The sequence below is a fragment of the Scardinius erythrophthalmus genome (assembly GCF_964197995.2).
Source record: "Scardinius erythrophthalmus genome assembly, chromosome: 5".
Classification (NCBI taxonomy): Eukaryota; Metazoa; Chordata; class Actinopteri; order Cypriniformes; family Leuciscidae; genus Scardinius; species Scardinius erythrophthalmus.
The window spans coordinates 53,339,515-53,356,878 of NC_138225.1; the positions used below are offsets into that span (position 1 = coordinate 53,339,515).

The 17,364-nt window shown below is 36.0% G+C and overlaps 1 protein-coding gene across 1 annotated transcript in view; it reads right to left on the reverse strand.

The window, feature by feature from the left end:
- The window catches only part of astn2 (astrotactin 2), a 455,595-nt gene that overhangs the window by 252,270 nt on the left and 185,961 nt on the right, over window positions 1-17,364 (reverse strand). Inside the window, exon 4 of the mRNA XM_081365202.1 lies at window positions 14,647-14,796. Within this exon, the coding sequence (XP_081221328.1) occupies window positions 14,647-14,796 (150 nt within the window). The remainder of the gene's footprint in view (window positions 1-14,646; window positions 14,797-17,364) is intronic.

Genomic DNA, 17,364 nt, shown 5'->3' on the forward strand with positions numbered 1-17,364 from the left:
GAAAAACGTAGTCATAATTCACAATCAACATTATGTATAGCAGTATTATGCGGTATAGTGTATAAGTAATGTTGTCTAGAGTATTTTAATAGCCATTAAGAGAGCAGGGGTTGTAATAATATTGCGGTAATTAAATACAACTTTTTTTGTGTACTGTTGAGAAATAGAAATACACTGGCATGCAAATTAGCTCCAAGTTCTCAGCCAAAGGGAACAATGACCACAATAATGGTGACTTCAAACAAACCATTGTTTATTTATTTACACTATTATCCCACAATTATTATTATTAGTATTATTGTTATTTTTTTTTTTTGCTGCAGTAATTTGTTGGTTACGATCTAAAATGACCTAGCATACATTATTTTATTGTAAGAAATTGCTGTTAAATGCTGGTATTTTTTAATGGTGCATGTTTAAAAAAAAAAAAAAACTGAATTGCATGCACTGAGGTCCAGAAGTCTCACAGTTTATTGATATGGTGGGATCTAAAATCTAATTGAATCCTGGAAATAAAAATACAAAAAATAGAATTTTGAAATACTGAAACAGATTTTGACAAAATGTGTATTGTGAAGAAAAAAATAATTCTCTGCATTATTTCAAAGTTGTTTATCAAATAAACAAATTTTTGATATTGATCCTATGACTCAGTTGTGATCATTTCCACTGTTTATTAATTAATTACAAACTTGCAAAATTACAAACTCTCTCTCTCTCTCTCTCTCTCTCTCTCTCTCTCTCTCTCTCTCTCTCTCTCTCTCTCTCTCTCTCTCTCTCTTTCTCTCTCTCTCTCTCTCTCTCTCTCGATCAAAGTCTGTCACCGTCATACCATTTCATCTGAGAATGAGTCTATGAATGAGAAATGAGTCAGAATTTGGAGCAGTCTCATAGTAAAAATCCAGGATTCAGCACCATGGACAGCGCGTCAGATTCGTCTCCATGGTCAGCGTATCTCTACAACTTCAGAGAAAAAAATAAAGTGTAGCGATTCCCCAATGTGGATAAATGACTTTTGGCTAAAACCACTTCTCAGAGAACTACTCTGTATCACTGCCAAGCTACTCCCTATCATCGTTAAAACACTCAATGTAGGGAACATGAATATGCCTTGGTTTTGGTAGACTACATGAGACACACAGTAACCATGAATACATGTACATGGAATTTTCAAGCTCTTCCTAATCAAATACACCTGATTGAACTCATCAGCACAACAATAATTGAATATTTGATGACTGGATAAGTGCAATTCACCTTTTTCCCACAAGGTGACAATGTCTGATACACAATGATGAAGTGACATTTCACTCATAGTTAACGCAGGCAGAAAACAAAAGAATAGGAAATATCATCAGCAAAACATGAAATGGCTCAGCGAGCAAGTATTGAACGCAATCAAATATTAGTGTCGCTGTCACTTGATGGTGGATCTGGTGAAGAAGCTGTCGAGCTGAAGATGTTGAGAATAATAGTTTTGAGAATATGTTTGAGATTGCGAATATGCACTGGGAAATGAGCTCTGAAGAGGACAGTGATGATTGTATAAAAAGCTCAAAAAATTGGTTCCAAGATGCAAATGGTAACAAAACATGCTTCATTTTATTCTTCTTTAATTGTTAATCTAACATCAAGAGAGTTTTATACTACCACCACAGGTAGAGATCCATCCGTGTTAGATATAGATCCGGGTCGCTAAAGACCCAAATATGTAATAACGATTGGCAAAACATTCACGCATTTAAGGGTTAAGGCTGATATGAAGTTTTGTACACATACAAAACATGTACCAAGCAATTTCTCTTAGAGCAATATGCACAGAATATGATCTGACAGAAGCCACTGGATTCCGCTAATTTCTGAAACTATATTACAATTGCTAATTTTATCTCCCATGACACTTTAGCAAGAAAGTGCAATATTCAGAATAGATTGAGACGACTTGCCATAAAAGCAGCCACCTCAGGCCAGGGCGAGTGAAGTCATCATAAGTGGACTACAAATAAAGCTGACAGATTTTATGCTCCAGAATCATGGGTGCACATTGCTGATCTATCCAGGTCCCAGAGAGCAGGCGCGATGTTTACGGCTCCATCGACTCCTACACCACTCATCAGGTTTATGCGTGTCCTCAAACTTTGATTAACGGCTCGTTTAGGAGAGCAGGCATATTAATGCACCGGGCTGTTCTTTTCTTATTTTCTACAAATGGATGAAACATCAAATGCACTCTGCAAAATGCACTGACAAATATATGACTGACACTCAACAGTAATTGCCTGTGCACTCATTCAAACAGCAGAGCTGCATTTGAATAATAATTGTAAGTCTGATTGCTTAGAAAATAATCTCTCCTCTGAAAGCTGCAATATTTGAGGTGTCACTCGAGTCTGCACAACAAGCAGTGACCTTGCACACATTTTAATATATATATATATATATATGGAATTATTATATATATATATATATGGAATTATTATTATTTGTTGTTGTTGTTTTGCTTGTAATCCTTATACTTACCCTATAGTAATATTAATGCTTGAGTTTGTGTAACGGTCACCAGCTGGAGTGCCCTTGAAAGCCACCAGAGGGCACTCCACATCAGAACATTGTCATTCCCTCACAAACTACATTTCCCACAACTCACTGCTCGGACATCCATGATCACATTCACCTGTGTCTCATTATCTTGTTTAGCCCACCCATATACGCCTGGATTTCTCATTCATTATCTGCAAAGTCTTGTTTAGTGTTACACTGCAATTCCGAGCATTCTCCCTGGTTTCATGTCTCTTGGGTTTTGGATTTCTGGCCTGTTCCCTGGATTGCTCTTTTGCCTGTGTTCCCTGCCTTGTTGTGTTTGTTTGTATGGACTGCCTGCCTGTGTTTGACCTTGCTTGTACTTTGGATTAACATGTTCATTAAATACTGCATTTGGATCCTCAACTTTTCTGTCTCACAGCAGTTCGTGACAGTTTGCAAACACCATTGATAAACGTGTTGAAGTATTACGCAGTTTCTTTTTTTCTTCTTCCAGGTAATTTAGTCAAGTAAATATTTAGGTTTATTTAGATGTCTTTTACACTGGTTGTGTTTATTCCAGCGGGTCGCAGTGAGAACCACTGGGGCCAGAGTGACACTCTCATTATAAACCCGCTGAGCACTCAGAGTCATTGCTCTTGGCTATTTGTGCATACATATGCACTCTGTGCAGTGTGAGTGTGTGTGTGTGTGTGTGCAAACAAACACACATACAGTAGCCACATTTGGATACAACGACAGTCCTTTGTATGCTTTCACTGAAATAAAATAACAAAATAAAAATAAATTGGAATACTTTACAGTATGGGCCTTTTTGTTAACACTAGTTAAAGGTTCCATATTGTACACCTTTCTGGAGATTTATTTTTGGTGTTGATGTCCTTAAGAATATAATGTATATTTGCAGTATAACCAAAAACCATCCCAATATATTTTTGTAGCTCCTTTCTCAGGAGCTCTGCTAAGAACAGGTCGATTTTGGCCTGTCTAATTAATATTCATGAGCCTCTCTTCTGATTGGCCAGTTGTTTGTTGAGTGACGTACGGCCAGGCCAACCACAGGTAACTAGTGTCGTGTGCTGTAGCCTGATGTGGCTTGGTGATGCTCACAAGTAAGGTAAATAAAACACAGAATAATTTCAACATTTACTAATACTAGCGTTGGAGAAAGTAACTTTTAAAAGTAATGTGTTACAATATTGCATTACTCCCTAATAAGTTAAATAATTGTGTTACTTCCCTAGTGAAAACAAATATTTTGAGCTAAGTACATATGTATACATAATAAAAAAATGCCCTGCAATTGTATTGTTGGTAAACTGATATATTTAAAGTCTGCTAAATTGGAACAACTAATTATGTACTTAATGTACTGTCGTTATCCAGAAATAGTGCTGGAGTTCAACTAAAGATATACTGAAGTATATTTGATTGTGCTAAAGTGGAACTATTGCATGCATACTTTAGGTTCACTTTAAATATCTTGCATTTAAAGACTGATATTATACAGATATCATACAATCCATTTTAATAATGATATTGAAACTCATTTTGGGCTTAATATTAATAAATGTGCATTGTGCAATGAAGAAATACTCCAAATAAAGTATAATTATAGTTTTATATCAGTAAGTCTTAAGTGATATGTCAATAAATATAAGTATACTTAGTATGAAATAAATGTATTTTAAATATATTTTAGTATTTATTTATTTATTTTTACCAGGGTTAGTTACTTTTTATACGTTATGTTACTTTTGCGTAGCCTGGCAAGCCAGACCTACATCAAGATGTTAGGTCTGGAAACTTACCATAGTCCTGGCTCACTCCGAGGGGCGGGATAAACGGCTGTCTTTCAAATTCCCTCGGCACGCTATAGGACAGCGCTTCAACCAACCAGAGCGTTTTCCCAACAGCGGAGCTTAGTTGATAGATTCAACTTTTGCCATATCTGGCCGGCAAAACGACGAACACATCTCCCTTTTTTTAAGAATGACTTAAGTGCCGTTCTTTGCTCTTTTCTCAAAGAAAAAAATAACTCCAAGTCCTCCAGAGTCGCGGCCAAAGCCAATTCGAAAGACCGTTGTTCTCCATTAACAGCCGTCATTCTTTGTTTTCAAGTAGCAGCAGGTAACCGTCGCAACTCTGTCGTCATATGTTAAGCCCGCCCCGCCTACTCTATACACGACATGATTGGCCTATCCCAATTTGGGTTTTTGCAGCTAGAAGGTTTATTGAGAGTTGCTAGACCCACCTGGCTGCGAAATACATTTTGCTGCCGCTAAGGTGCGTCTAGATTTCTAGGCTAACTTTTGCGTACTTTTTTTTTTTTTTTGGCAAATGTTAAGGCCCTTTCACACCAAAAGTGAAATGAATAAGCCTGAAGGAAATGCTAATTCACACCTGTACAGTAGAGGGCGCCGCTCAAACAGCTTGATCAAGTGTAAATAGTTCTTATGTTTTTGATGTTCTTTAAGATTTTTTTTAGCAACACTGTAAAAAGTGAACAGTTGGATCAACTTAAAAAAATTACTTTAATTGGTAACACTTAAAGAAATTAAGTTTTCTCAACTTAAATTATCACGTTTTATCGTGAAAAACGTGATAATTTAAGTTGAGAAAACTTAATTTCTTTAGGTGTTACCAACTGAAGTATTTTTTTAAGTTGATCCAACTGTTCAGTTTTTACAGTGAACCTGACAGTCAAAAAATAAATTGTTTCACTGCGAGTCTATGATTTTACACATCAAAATTGTGCACGGCCTCTGTGGATAATGCAAAATGGCTTATACAAATTTTAGGATTTTGAAAAAAACTGTAAAATTATAGAACTACATTTACAATTTCTATACACAGAGAAAGAAAAATGAATGATTGCTTGACAGCACAGAGCAACAGTTCAATCATTTTAACCCAATGACTTGTTCTGTGACTCTTTGTACAGGTTTTCTTCTTCTGTTGAAGCTCAAGATGCTCTTTGGATCATCTCGAACATGCTGGAGAACATGATCATGAGGTTTTTTTTTTTCCATGTTGCTGTCAATAACTTTCCAATAAACTTCAAAACACATGCATTTTCACTAGATGTCTCAGACATCTGAACCCAGGAATGTCTGTAAATAGAAACATGTTTTTAAAAAGTGTGACTGAGGTTTTGCAGTAACTCTATCTCGCTCATCTCCTTCAGGGCTAAAAACAAAACCCTCAACAGCTGTAAATCATCTGAGAGCTCGCGATCATATGTACTGTATACAGACACAACCTGTCGGCGCTCGGAGCTGTAATCACACTCTACTGTCATAAAAAACAAAAAGATTGAAATGTGCCTGAGAAACCTTCACACATCATCATCACCTCTCCTCTCACGGTCTCTAAAACTCACGTATACGCTCCAAACGTTCATGTTTAAGCTTCAAACAACTCAAATGAACACAGAAGAGATCTCATGTAAGAGGGCCTGAGAGAGACGTCTGAACAGATCAAACCAGACGGTGTAAGAGAGGAGAGAGAGAAAGACTGAGATGTTAGCAGAGGTATATGCAGATGAGCAGAGCCCAGTCAATGACTTGGTGAAAAAAGGAAAAAAGAAAAGCATCAAAGTAAAGCACAATAGCGAAAAACGACAACCAATTTAATCTCTGAACTGCAGCTGGTTTTCAGAGTCAAGTATATGCCGACTACACAGCTGAATATTACTCGTTCTTTTATTAATGGTGTTTCATGAGCCAAGAATCACTATAGCCATGCATATTAACGCTTTCCCCGCCAGCGTTTTTGACAAAGGTTGCCAGTCAGCGCCAGCATTTTTGATCCTTTTCACAAAACCTTCATGACCCCCTGAATATTTAGTTTGAATGCAAATCAATCTGAACGTGCAATATGGAAAGAACAGACTCTCTGCTTTAAACGTTTTATTCAGCTTCATGCTCTCTCTTTTATCAACACTTGAATGTAGGTAAGTTTCATGAAAAAAAGCTTTTGTCAAACAGCATATCCAGATCGGATTCAGAACGATGGTCAAAACAGTAACAGAGCGAAATGTGCAAAAAAAACACGTCTTAAAATCTACAAGTACGGACATTTGAGAGCGTGAGTATAGGCTGTGAAGTTGTAATTTCGACTAGAAAGGGAGTATAACCACACAAAGCCTATATAGCAGCAGCATCCGTCAAGATGAAATATCACTGCGGTCATGTGTTGTTCGCATACAGCATAAGTCACTTATTAAATGTATTCATAAACCTAGTGCTTTGTCAACAACATAGATCTGTTCAATTCATATTTGATTGTGGGCCTATTTTTCGCAGAATCTATTTACTTGCAGCAGAAAAAATATATATGCCGGTGTGAAATATGTCATTTGTCCCTTTGCAGCGGCACTGAATTGCTCCAGCCTTTCATCTATATTACATGTAGATATAAGCTCAGATCTAAAGCCGAGTGAGCAGCCGTGCTGTTTATATACTGTGGGCATATCCTTCTAAAGTAGTCAAACAGTACACTTGTTTTAAAGTAAATATAACTATACTTTGCTTACTTTTTTTTGTACTTAAAGATAAAGATACTTACAGCGAGTATACTTGACTTATACTGACAAGTATAACATATATTTGCCTTGCACTTAATCTTTTGATTTATATACTTAAGAAAAGTAAACTTAAGTACTCTAAGTGTATTTGGCTTGTAGTCGTGTTCACTGAAGCATATATTTTACATTCAATCTTATAAACTTACATGGTTAAGTTTATAGTAACAAGTAAAAATAGCAAAAAAAAAAAGTATCTTTATGTAATCCATAAATCATTGGCATAAATCTAATTCTATGTATAGTTAACATCAAGTAATACAGTTAAAGTAAAACAAATAAATAAAAAAAACTAAGTAGTAACCTATAGTAAACTTAAAGTGCAGAAATAATACTCAACTATGAGGTAAAGTTAATTTAAAACGTACAAGTTTACTTGCAGGATAAACAAACAATCAAGCAAACTAGTAGTTTACTGTGAGTATACATCAACGTGTCATTTTATAAACTAGTTGGCTAGAAGTAAATAGGAAGTTAACAGTTCACTTGTACATAATAATAATAATAATAATAAAGAAAAACTGAACTGTGTACTAAACGCTTACTGCGGTTACTCTTTAAAAGTACACTTTTAATTCGATTTTTTTAATGACTGAAATAGCAAATTTAGTTATATATTACTACTACATTGATTTTAGTTTACTTACATAAAGTATAATTGGAAAATGCTCTTCTTCCACTATATTTCGAGTCCAATTTAGACATTCTACTAACTACTTTGCAACTACATGTTAACTAACTCTCATTAGAGTATTAGTAGACTGTCAGTAGACTGTTAGGTGTTAGGGTTCGGGTTGGGAGAATAAGTTGACTTGTAGTTGTCAAGTTACTTATAGTGAGTATAATGTCTATTGGGGAAGCATCACAATACAGAGTTAGCAGATATTAAGCAGACAGTCTATTAATACTCTAATGACAATTACTTGACATGTCGTTGCAAATCTACTTATAGTTAGTAAAATGTCTAAAGTGGACTATCGAAATAAAGTGTTACCAAAATAAACTTGACTTTGGCTATACTTCTTTTTTTGAAAGGGAAGACACACATTCTTCTTCTGTGCCCGAAAGCTTATCAGTGCTGTCTTCGGAGGATGCATGCGAGTTAGGAAAGGGATCAAGGCACGTCCAAAATCAATGTTATGTTCACTTGCAGTCTCCTGATCTTTGAAAAATTAAACTTCATTTAATGGCATCTTAAATCTCACACAGTTAAAACCAGTGTCCTCCTTCCTCCAACCCCAATCAAACATACCTGAACAATCAAATCAAGATCTGCAGGATAACTTCCTAATTCCCAGCAGTGTGTTTGATTAGGGTTGGATGTGAATTACCCGAGGACAGTGCAGCTTACACAAGTTTGCAGTAGTGAAAAAAAAAAGTAAAAAGAAAAAGAAATGGAAGGCAATTGTACTGTTTAGGCATTCAGGGAGGCAAAGGAGTAGCTATTGTAACTAACAAAGGAACATCAGCAGGGAAACATCAAGTGAACAATGCAACAAATGTGGACACACAGATCTTCAAAATAAGAGTCCCAGACAGACACAGGGAACACAGGCAGGGATCGTGAGTGACAGCAATAATGCTTCATCAACACCCGCTTAAAACTGCGTCAGAACAAAGATGGACTCTCATTAAAGGGAGAGTTCACTTATAAATGATAATTATGTCATCACTTACTGTCATCAAATATGTATGAGTTTCTTTGTTCTGGTGAACCGAAAAGAAGATATTTTGAAGAATGTTGGTAACCAGACAGTTGATGGTAGCCTCTGACTTCCATAGTGTATTATTTGCTTTTAACTTTATTTTGATGGTTTCTTTAACACATTATGTTGTCTATAAGTAATATTGCACCTACATGTCTACTAACTCTCATTAGAGTATTAGTAGAGTATAAGTTGTGTATTAGTAGAGTATTAGTTGTGTATTAGTAGAGTATTAGTTGTGTATTAGTAGTGTATTAGTTGTGTATTAATATAGTATTAGTTGTGTATTAGTAGAGTATTAGTTGTGTATTAGTAGAGTATTAGTAGTGTATTAGTAGAGTATTAGTAGAGTATTAGTTGTGTATTAGTAGAGTATTGGTAGAGTATTAGTAGTGTATTAGTAGAGTATTAGTTGTGTATTAGTAAAGTATTGGTAGAGTATTAGTAGTGTATTAGTAGAGTATTAGTAGAGTATTAGTTGTGTATTAGTAGAGTATTGGTAGAGTATTAGTAGTGTATTAGTAGAGTATTAGTTGTGTATTAGTAAAGTATTGGTAGAGTATTAGTTGTGTATTAGTAGAGTATTAGTAGAGTATTAGTTGTGTATTAGTAGAGTATTGGTTGTGTATTAGTAGAGTATTAGTTGTGTATTAGTAGAGTATTAGTAGAGTATTAGTAGTGTATTAGTAGTGTATTAGTAGAGTATTAGTAGAGTATTTGTTGTGTCTTAGTAGAGTATTAGTAGAGTATTAGTAGAGTATTGGTTGTGTATTAGTAGAGTATTAGTTGTGTATTAGTAGAGTATTGGTTGTGTATTAGTAGAGTATTAGTAGTGTATTAGTAGAGTATTAGTAGAGTATTAGTAGAGTATTGGTTGTGTATTAGTAGAGTATTAGTAGAGTATTGTTTGTGTATTAGTAGAGTATTGGTTGTGTATTAGTAGAGTATTAGTTGTGTATTAGTAGAGTATTAGTAGAGTATTGGTTGTGTATCAGTAGAGTATTAGTAGAGTATTGTTTGTGTATTAGTAGAGTATTGGTTGTGTATTAGTAGAGTATTAGTTGTGTATTAGTAGAGTATTAGTAGAGTATTGGTTGTGTATTAGTAGAGTATTAGTAGAGTATTAGTGGACTGGTAGGGTCTGCTGAAGGACCAACACAATAAAGAGTTTGCATATATTAAGCAGACAGTCTACTAATACTCTAATGAAAGTTAGTTGACGTAGTTGCAAAGCTACTTATAGTTTACACAATGTTCTAAAATGACAATCAAAATAAAGTGTTGCCTATTTTTGTTTTCCCTCTATGGAAGTCATTGGACTGTTTGATTAACAACATTATTTAAAATATCTTCTTCTATGTTCAACAGAAGAAAGAAACGCATACAGGTTTGGAACAACATGAGGGTGAGTAAATGATGACAGACTGAAGTGAACTATCCCTTCAAAGACGGATTTCCACATGAAAAAAGAGCATGACTTACGGAAATGAACGAGAAACATTCATCCAAGTTAGCTCAATCTAATATTCCATCAAATGTCGAGGAGACCAACTATCCAACTATCCAAACAACATCCAACTATCGCATGATTCCTCTCTTCAGGCCGTGACAGCGGCTGTGAATAATTAGTGTCAGGAGTATGAGTGCTCGTGTCAGACCTCTCGGCTTGGACACAGATGGTGTTCTTCCCTGCAGACTCACGGGTCACGTTAGCATAGCTAATCACTGTCAGAGAGACACTTCATATCTGCGCCTGCTAACACACACTTACCACACTGACACCAGCCGAGAACTCTCTCACTGTCTTGTCATGTTTGGGGAAATTATTCTGACTGAATGGCGTTAAAGATCCACAATGGTAATTGATTGACTCTGAGGGCACACTAATAGAAACCTCACACTGAGCTTAATCAAGCTTATTGAACCCGTGCAAGAGTCTCTTTCCTACATTTTAAGGTATAGTTCATGCAAGACATTGACTCTGAAATAATTTTCTAATCCTCACGTCATTCCAAAACTAAGCACCAGTTGTCCATAAAACGTGTGTGTTTTACTTAAATAGCTTTGTCTGTGGAAATGGCAACAGTATAATTCAGCAGTATATATATATATATACTTTAAATGTAAATACTTTAAATGTTTATTGTCTACAATATGACAAACAAGTTTTAAAATTGGACATACAAGTTTCAAAACAAATTAAATGAAAGTATATTTCAATGTACCATAAATGCTTGTCTGTACATTCAGCCGTAAACTTTAAGTAATTAAGTAAATATGTAAAAATGATCCAATCTGATCTCACGGGAAAACGTACAAATTCTACGAGGTGGCTAATTCGTACAAATTCATACGACCTCACTCGTACGAATTAGTACGATTTTTGCAAAATCTTACATATTTTACGAATTGCCCAATTCGTATGAATTCATATGAATGACCTACCCCTGACCCCACCCCTAAACCTAGTCCATCACGTGGGTTTAGACAAATTGTACAAATTCGTACGAGTGAGGTCGTACGAATTAGCCACCTTTTTATCATTCGTACGAATTCGTATGAATTGGTCGTGAGATAGTGTTGGAAATTACATATAAAGATGTGCTTAAGTCCTACTTAAGTGGGTCAAAAAACATTCTAAAGTTCAAATTGCATTTATTATAAATGTAAACTATATGTATATATGTATGAAGAGTTCAGATGCAAAAGCCTGTAAGTGCCATCTGAAATTTTCTTCTAGAATGATCATTTTTATCAAGCTCATATATTTAAGTTCAGTAATTTCACTTAAATGACAATTAATAGGTCATTTTCATTGCCATTTAAGTGAAATTACTGAACTTAAATACACGAGCTTGATAAAAATGATCATTCTAGAAAAAAATTTCAGATGGCATATATATATATATATATATATATATATATATATATTATAATTGCAGATAAATTTAAATTATTGCAATTACATGCAATTAGTCACTTTCACTTTCAAAATCCGTCAGCACATGCTTCATATGACCTGCTTTAATTGTATTTTATGATACTCTTTTATCAGTTTTTTGGAAAAAATGAGCGTGAGAACGTTAAAATATTCCTTTAAACCATTTGCACAATCCTCAAGAACTTCTAAACCAATCAAGTGTGTTCCAGGCTGGCTTCTCTGACCATAAAACTGGCATAAGCAGCTCCCCTCCCTCAACCTTTCTGAGTCTTAATCTACTTAAGAGACCAACCCCGCATGTAAATCCATGCAAATGTGCGGTGGGAATTGTGTGGAAAGCAAAATCACCAGACATGAGAGAAAAACTGAATTTCTCGACACAAAATGCAGCGTCAGGCATAGAGAAATTACTGTATCATACTGACCGTAATATTTGACTGTGCATTTGATTCATTTGGTTCCTTTTTATTTCTGGAAAGGCCTAATCTACTCGTAGCGCCACGATGGATTCTCACGTCCTCTCGGTGTAATTGAGTTCCAGCTCTTTGAATTTGAGAATCCAGCTCTGCGCCAGAGTTTGTCCCATTAGCTTGTTTGTTATCCTCAGTGGATGCAGATGGGGAAAAAAAGAAGAGTTTTGTGCTAAAGGCAATATTTTTTGTGGGCAATAATTAAAGGTCCTGGAAAGATTTCATTTCAAAGAGCCCAAGAAAGTGAGCCGGTGCGATGAGGAGTTTACAAATCAAGGCTAATGTGGATTCCCTTCACGCTTCTCTGTGTTAGCGCTCTGACCCGGCAGACTACGCGTTCGCTCGGATTTAATTCCTGGGTGGAGACCGGCGCCTGTAAATTGTGGCTGAGCGCTGAGGCTAATGGGATGGGATGTTTTTAAGCTCTGACCTGATTGGGCGTCAGTGGCGTGTTGTGAATTTATGAAATGATGAGGCGAAGTCTCTTCCGTGTTTTTTTTTTAATTCAATGTATTTATGTTTTAATTTTATGTTTACACGGTGTTAATGGAACTGAGCATACTTAACAGAAATGGAAAATTGTGAAAAGACAAGTTTTTGGACATCATGGTCATAATCACTTAATTACGCAATTATATATATATAGATGTATTTAAGTCCTACTTAAGTGGGTCAAAAATACTCTACAGCTCAGTTGATTTAATTTACCACAAGTGCAAATTAATACATTTTCCTTTATTTTTTCTTTTATTTAAAGTGTCCAAAAACATTATATTCAGTTCACACTTATTCCTTTATCTCTGTAATAAGTGGGACTACTCTTTTTAACGAATGTCAAAGTGTACTTATTTTGCACAAGATCAAACTTAAAGTCTATCAACAACAGCTCATATTAACTACTTTGTATTTGTACTATGATCTTTTAACACCATTTACATTATACTATCAATACTATAATATTTGCTTGGTTTAGGGTCCAATTCTCTCTATTAACTATTGCTTATTAGCATGCATATTAATAGGATATTGGTTGTTTATTAGTACATATAAAGCACATATTAATGCCTTATTCTGCATGACCATATTCTACATCCCTTAAATCGTATCGATTACCCAAACTTAACAACGACCTTACTAACTATTAATGAGCAGAAATAAGGAGTTTATTGAGGCACAAGACATATTTAATAGATATAATGAGAATTGGACCCTCAACTAAAGTGTGACCATAGTTTACATTAAAATGCTATTTATTCAAACAAAATCAAGTTAAAAAGCATGTTTTGTTTTCTACTTTTCTGACCTTAAGTCACCAGATACTCATCAATATGTGTGTCATGACGGTCGATGGACAGAGAGGCGGAGGTCCATTCAGACAGTTCATTCACAGATCAAGCTAATTTTGGTTTTAACATGTGGTTTACTTGGTAATTAGTTTGTCCATTTCCACTAGTTTGACTCATTGAGGCTGATTTGCAGACTGTTGTGAGATCTGCAAGGGTAATGAGCCAGTGCCAGTGTGATGGAGGCCGCCTCACCTGTGTTTCCGTGTGTGTTTCCTCATTCACATTCACAGCACACACTGCTCTCTCTGAAACATTCACTGCTGGACAGTGTCGACTCAGAAAAATAACCCTGTACAGCTCGACATGTGGAATAATCGTCAGAAAATGGTTGTTTGGAATGGAACCGTTTAGAAAAACTATATATAATGTATAATGTAAAAAAAAAAAAGGGTTGTTGTTTCAACCCATGTTTGGGTCAAAAAATGGACAAACCAAACAATTGGTTAAAATTATTCTACTGTAAATATTTAATTTAAAGATGGTCAAACTTAAAACTTAAAGCCTTTATAATGTGTGTATATATTTAAGCCTCTCTGTCCATCGACCATCATGACACCCGTATTGATGAGTATCTGGTGACTTAAGGTCAGAAAAAATAAATAAATAAATAATATATATATATATATATATATATATATATATATATATATATATATATATATATATATATATATATATATATATATATATATATATATATATATATAATATATATATATATATATATATATATATGGGTGACTTCTGTTCACCACAGACCTCATTTCAGGTATTTAACCAAAAACCAACTGACTTCAGGACGATGTAATTTGAAGTTGAAAAATAAGAACTTATTTACAGGTTTTAGGATTCATTCCCACAGCTATTGATTATTTCTTGGATGTCAAGCTTTGATTCTTAATGGGCAACCTCATCCTTCCCTTCCTAGTGCACTAGGTTTAGGAACAGATCTAACAGCGATACGTCAATGAACCACATGCGAGAAATCTATTAGGTCATGAGCAACCACAAGAAGAGCTTTGGTTTGTGTGTGTCATTGGGTCAGTGCATTGCAAACCTCTGGTGTGAGTTTGTCCTCTCTTCCGGCCAGTGGAGGAGCTGTGTGTAACGTTCTGGAAGTGTGTTATCTCCATAGTGGTGTTGGTCCGGAAACTCTCTTTAAATCTCTGCATCAGTGCCTCTACGCTCTCTTGATCGGGGTCCATCGCTGAAACAAACACACACACACACACACACACACACACACACACACAAGGCTGTGAGACACACACCTCTGCTGAAAGGCGTTAGAGGGCAGTGCATGATTTACTACATGCTGAAAATGCTGTAGTCATGGTTATCTATTCCTGTGTATAAAAAAAAAAAAAAAAGAGAAGATAAATGAATGTAAAGGGCGAGAGATGATTTACTCAGTAAACGGTTTGTCCTTAAAAGAGAATGAGGACATATGAGTTATGCACAATCTCCAGAACTTCATTTATCCTGTCTTTAACACACTCTCCTTTCCTGTCCACTGTCTTATCTCCCCACATCACCTCGTTGCTCTCCTCATGAACAGGCACGCTTTGATGCATTTTGGAAAGAAGGCTAAAAAAGATGTGGAATCTGAAAAAGTGCAGGTCATGAGCGAAGACTATTCCCTCTTCAGCAGTTTGTAAAAGTTTTGTTCTCGCCATGAGAGTAAAAGTCGTAGTGTACTATAATAATCCTCCTGAAGATTCAAAGTTCAGCTGTGACAATCCTTGAAAAATGTCCAAGACGTCCAAAATTACAGTGGCAGTGAATTAATAACTACCTGGTCAATAGTATGTGGACAGCCTTGACTGCGTTTGCTAACCCTTTAATTTCCAAACCAAGGCCACTGAGATGCTATAACCTTCAGTGGATGTCGGAACGTGGATAAAGGGATCTGCTCCCACATCAATGAGGTTTTTAGTGTAAGTGCACCTAAGTGTGTTAAGAAACATAGTCATGAAAGTCTACTCTCTTTAAGTGCAGAAGTGGCCTTTTATTTCATTAATATTATATTATCTGCAAGTACAGTTCTTTAAAAATATTCTTTTAAGATTGGAAGTACACATTCACTACAAACGAGTGTGTTTCTTTTTCCCTGCGACTGTTCATCTACACCCCATTCTACTAAAAGTGCACAGATTGCAAGCTTTATTCTGTAACACTTTTAAATTTTGTAATTTTAAACAGTTAAACCCATAGATCTAAAGGGGGTGTCCACATACTCTTAGATGCAAACCTTTATTTCGCATTCTTTCAGGTTCAGGGAGTCACGCTATTAAGGTCATGCTATTACTCTTACAATTCGACTAGAACCATGTGACGTTACAGGCCAAATGGAGAGTAACTTCATTTTTATTGACTTGGCAAAAAAAACCCGGAAATTCCACACAGATGGAGCGCATCCAGCAACCTTCACATGTGTGTTTGTTGTAGTTTATGTAGGGTCACTGTGAGATTTGAGTAAACGTCTTGGGCTCCCCGTTTGGAAATCAAGAGCACTTCCAGACGGGGGGCCAAAGGGAAGATGGGCAAGGGTGGCGCGATGCTCACAGCCTGCAGTGTTAGTATTATATTTCCAACTGGCAGTAAAACAGACTCCCTCAGGGGACACCGCTGACCCATCTGAACATGTTCTGGCCCATTTGCACCACAGCAGAGGCATAATATATAAAAATAAACTGCCCTCTTATTGTCTGCGCCAGGAGTGGGAGGAGGTGAAACAGAGAGATGGAGTGGGATGAGATGCCTCAAATAGTCGCAAACAATTTATCTCCCACCTCCATTACAAAGACCCATCGCTACTCCCATCGGCCGGTGCTGCATCACAACTTCAATTAACTTGAGATATGTAGAGGGCCGCTCTCTCGGCACAGGCGTAATGGCTCTGGACAGGGGCGATTTCCCCCCGTACCGTGAGGCTTTATGTCGAAGGCCCCCTGACGGAGAAGTTCGCAGATGGATGAAGCCGTGGTCCCTGTAGTGAGCGACTGGTTATTTATTTTTGCTGGGTTTCACTGGTGTGTGCCATTCTGTCTAATTACCAGCTGCTTGTTTAATCTAAGTGTCACACTCATGTGTGGATACTGTTCACAAGACACACGATCAGTGTGGAAAACAATCTTACAAACTTAAAGTCATCTGGAGTTTTTCTTTTCTTTTGTTTGAGTTTGGAACAAGCCAGCCAAAAGATATAAAGGTGAGTATCTGCAAACATAAAGCTGCAATCACATTTAATTCTGTCTGGTGAAGTTGTGCAGGCAAAATCTATTCATTACAAAAGGAATCTATGGAATCAGGTATTTTGTACACACACACACACACACACACTTATATATATATTTACTACACCATTTTTAAGTAGTTGTTCCCGACATTTTTAAGTATGCCAATTTACATTTGCCATGTACTTACGAATAAATTGTCCTTAAGTGTACTATTTTTTACTACGGTAATTTTCCTTGGCTGTTAATTAGTTTTACGCACCTGTTTCTGTTCAGTTGATTACCCTTCCTGTGTGTTTAAGACCTCAGTTTTCTTTTGTTCAGTTGTCAGGTATCATTTATTATTTATGTTGTCGTAATGTAAATTCATTCCTACGTACCGGTTCTTTCGGACAGTTCGTTTAAATGAACCGGTTCAAAAACCCATTCATCGGTTCCTTACGTCATCAAGCAATGATGGCACTATTTATGGCACATTTATTTTCTCAGTGTCATGTTATATCAGTGAAACATTCAAATAAAGCAATATGTGTCAATTC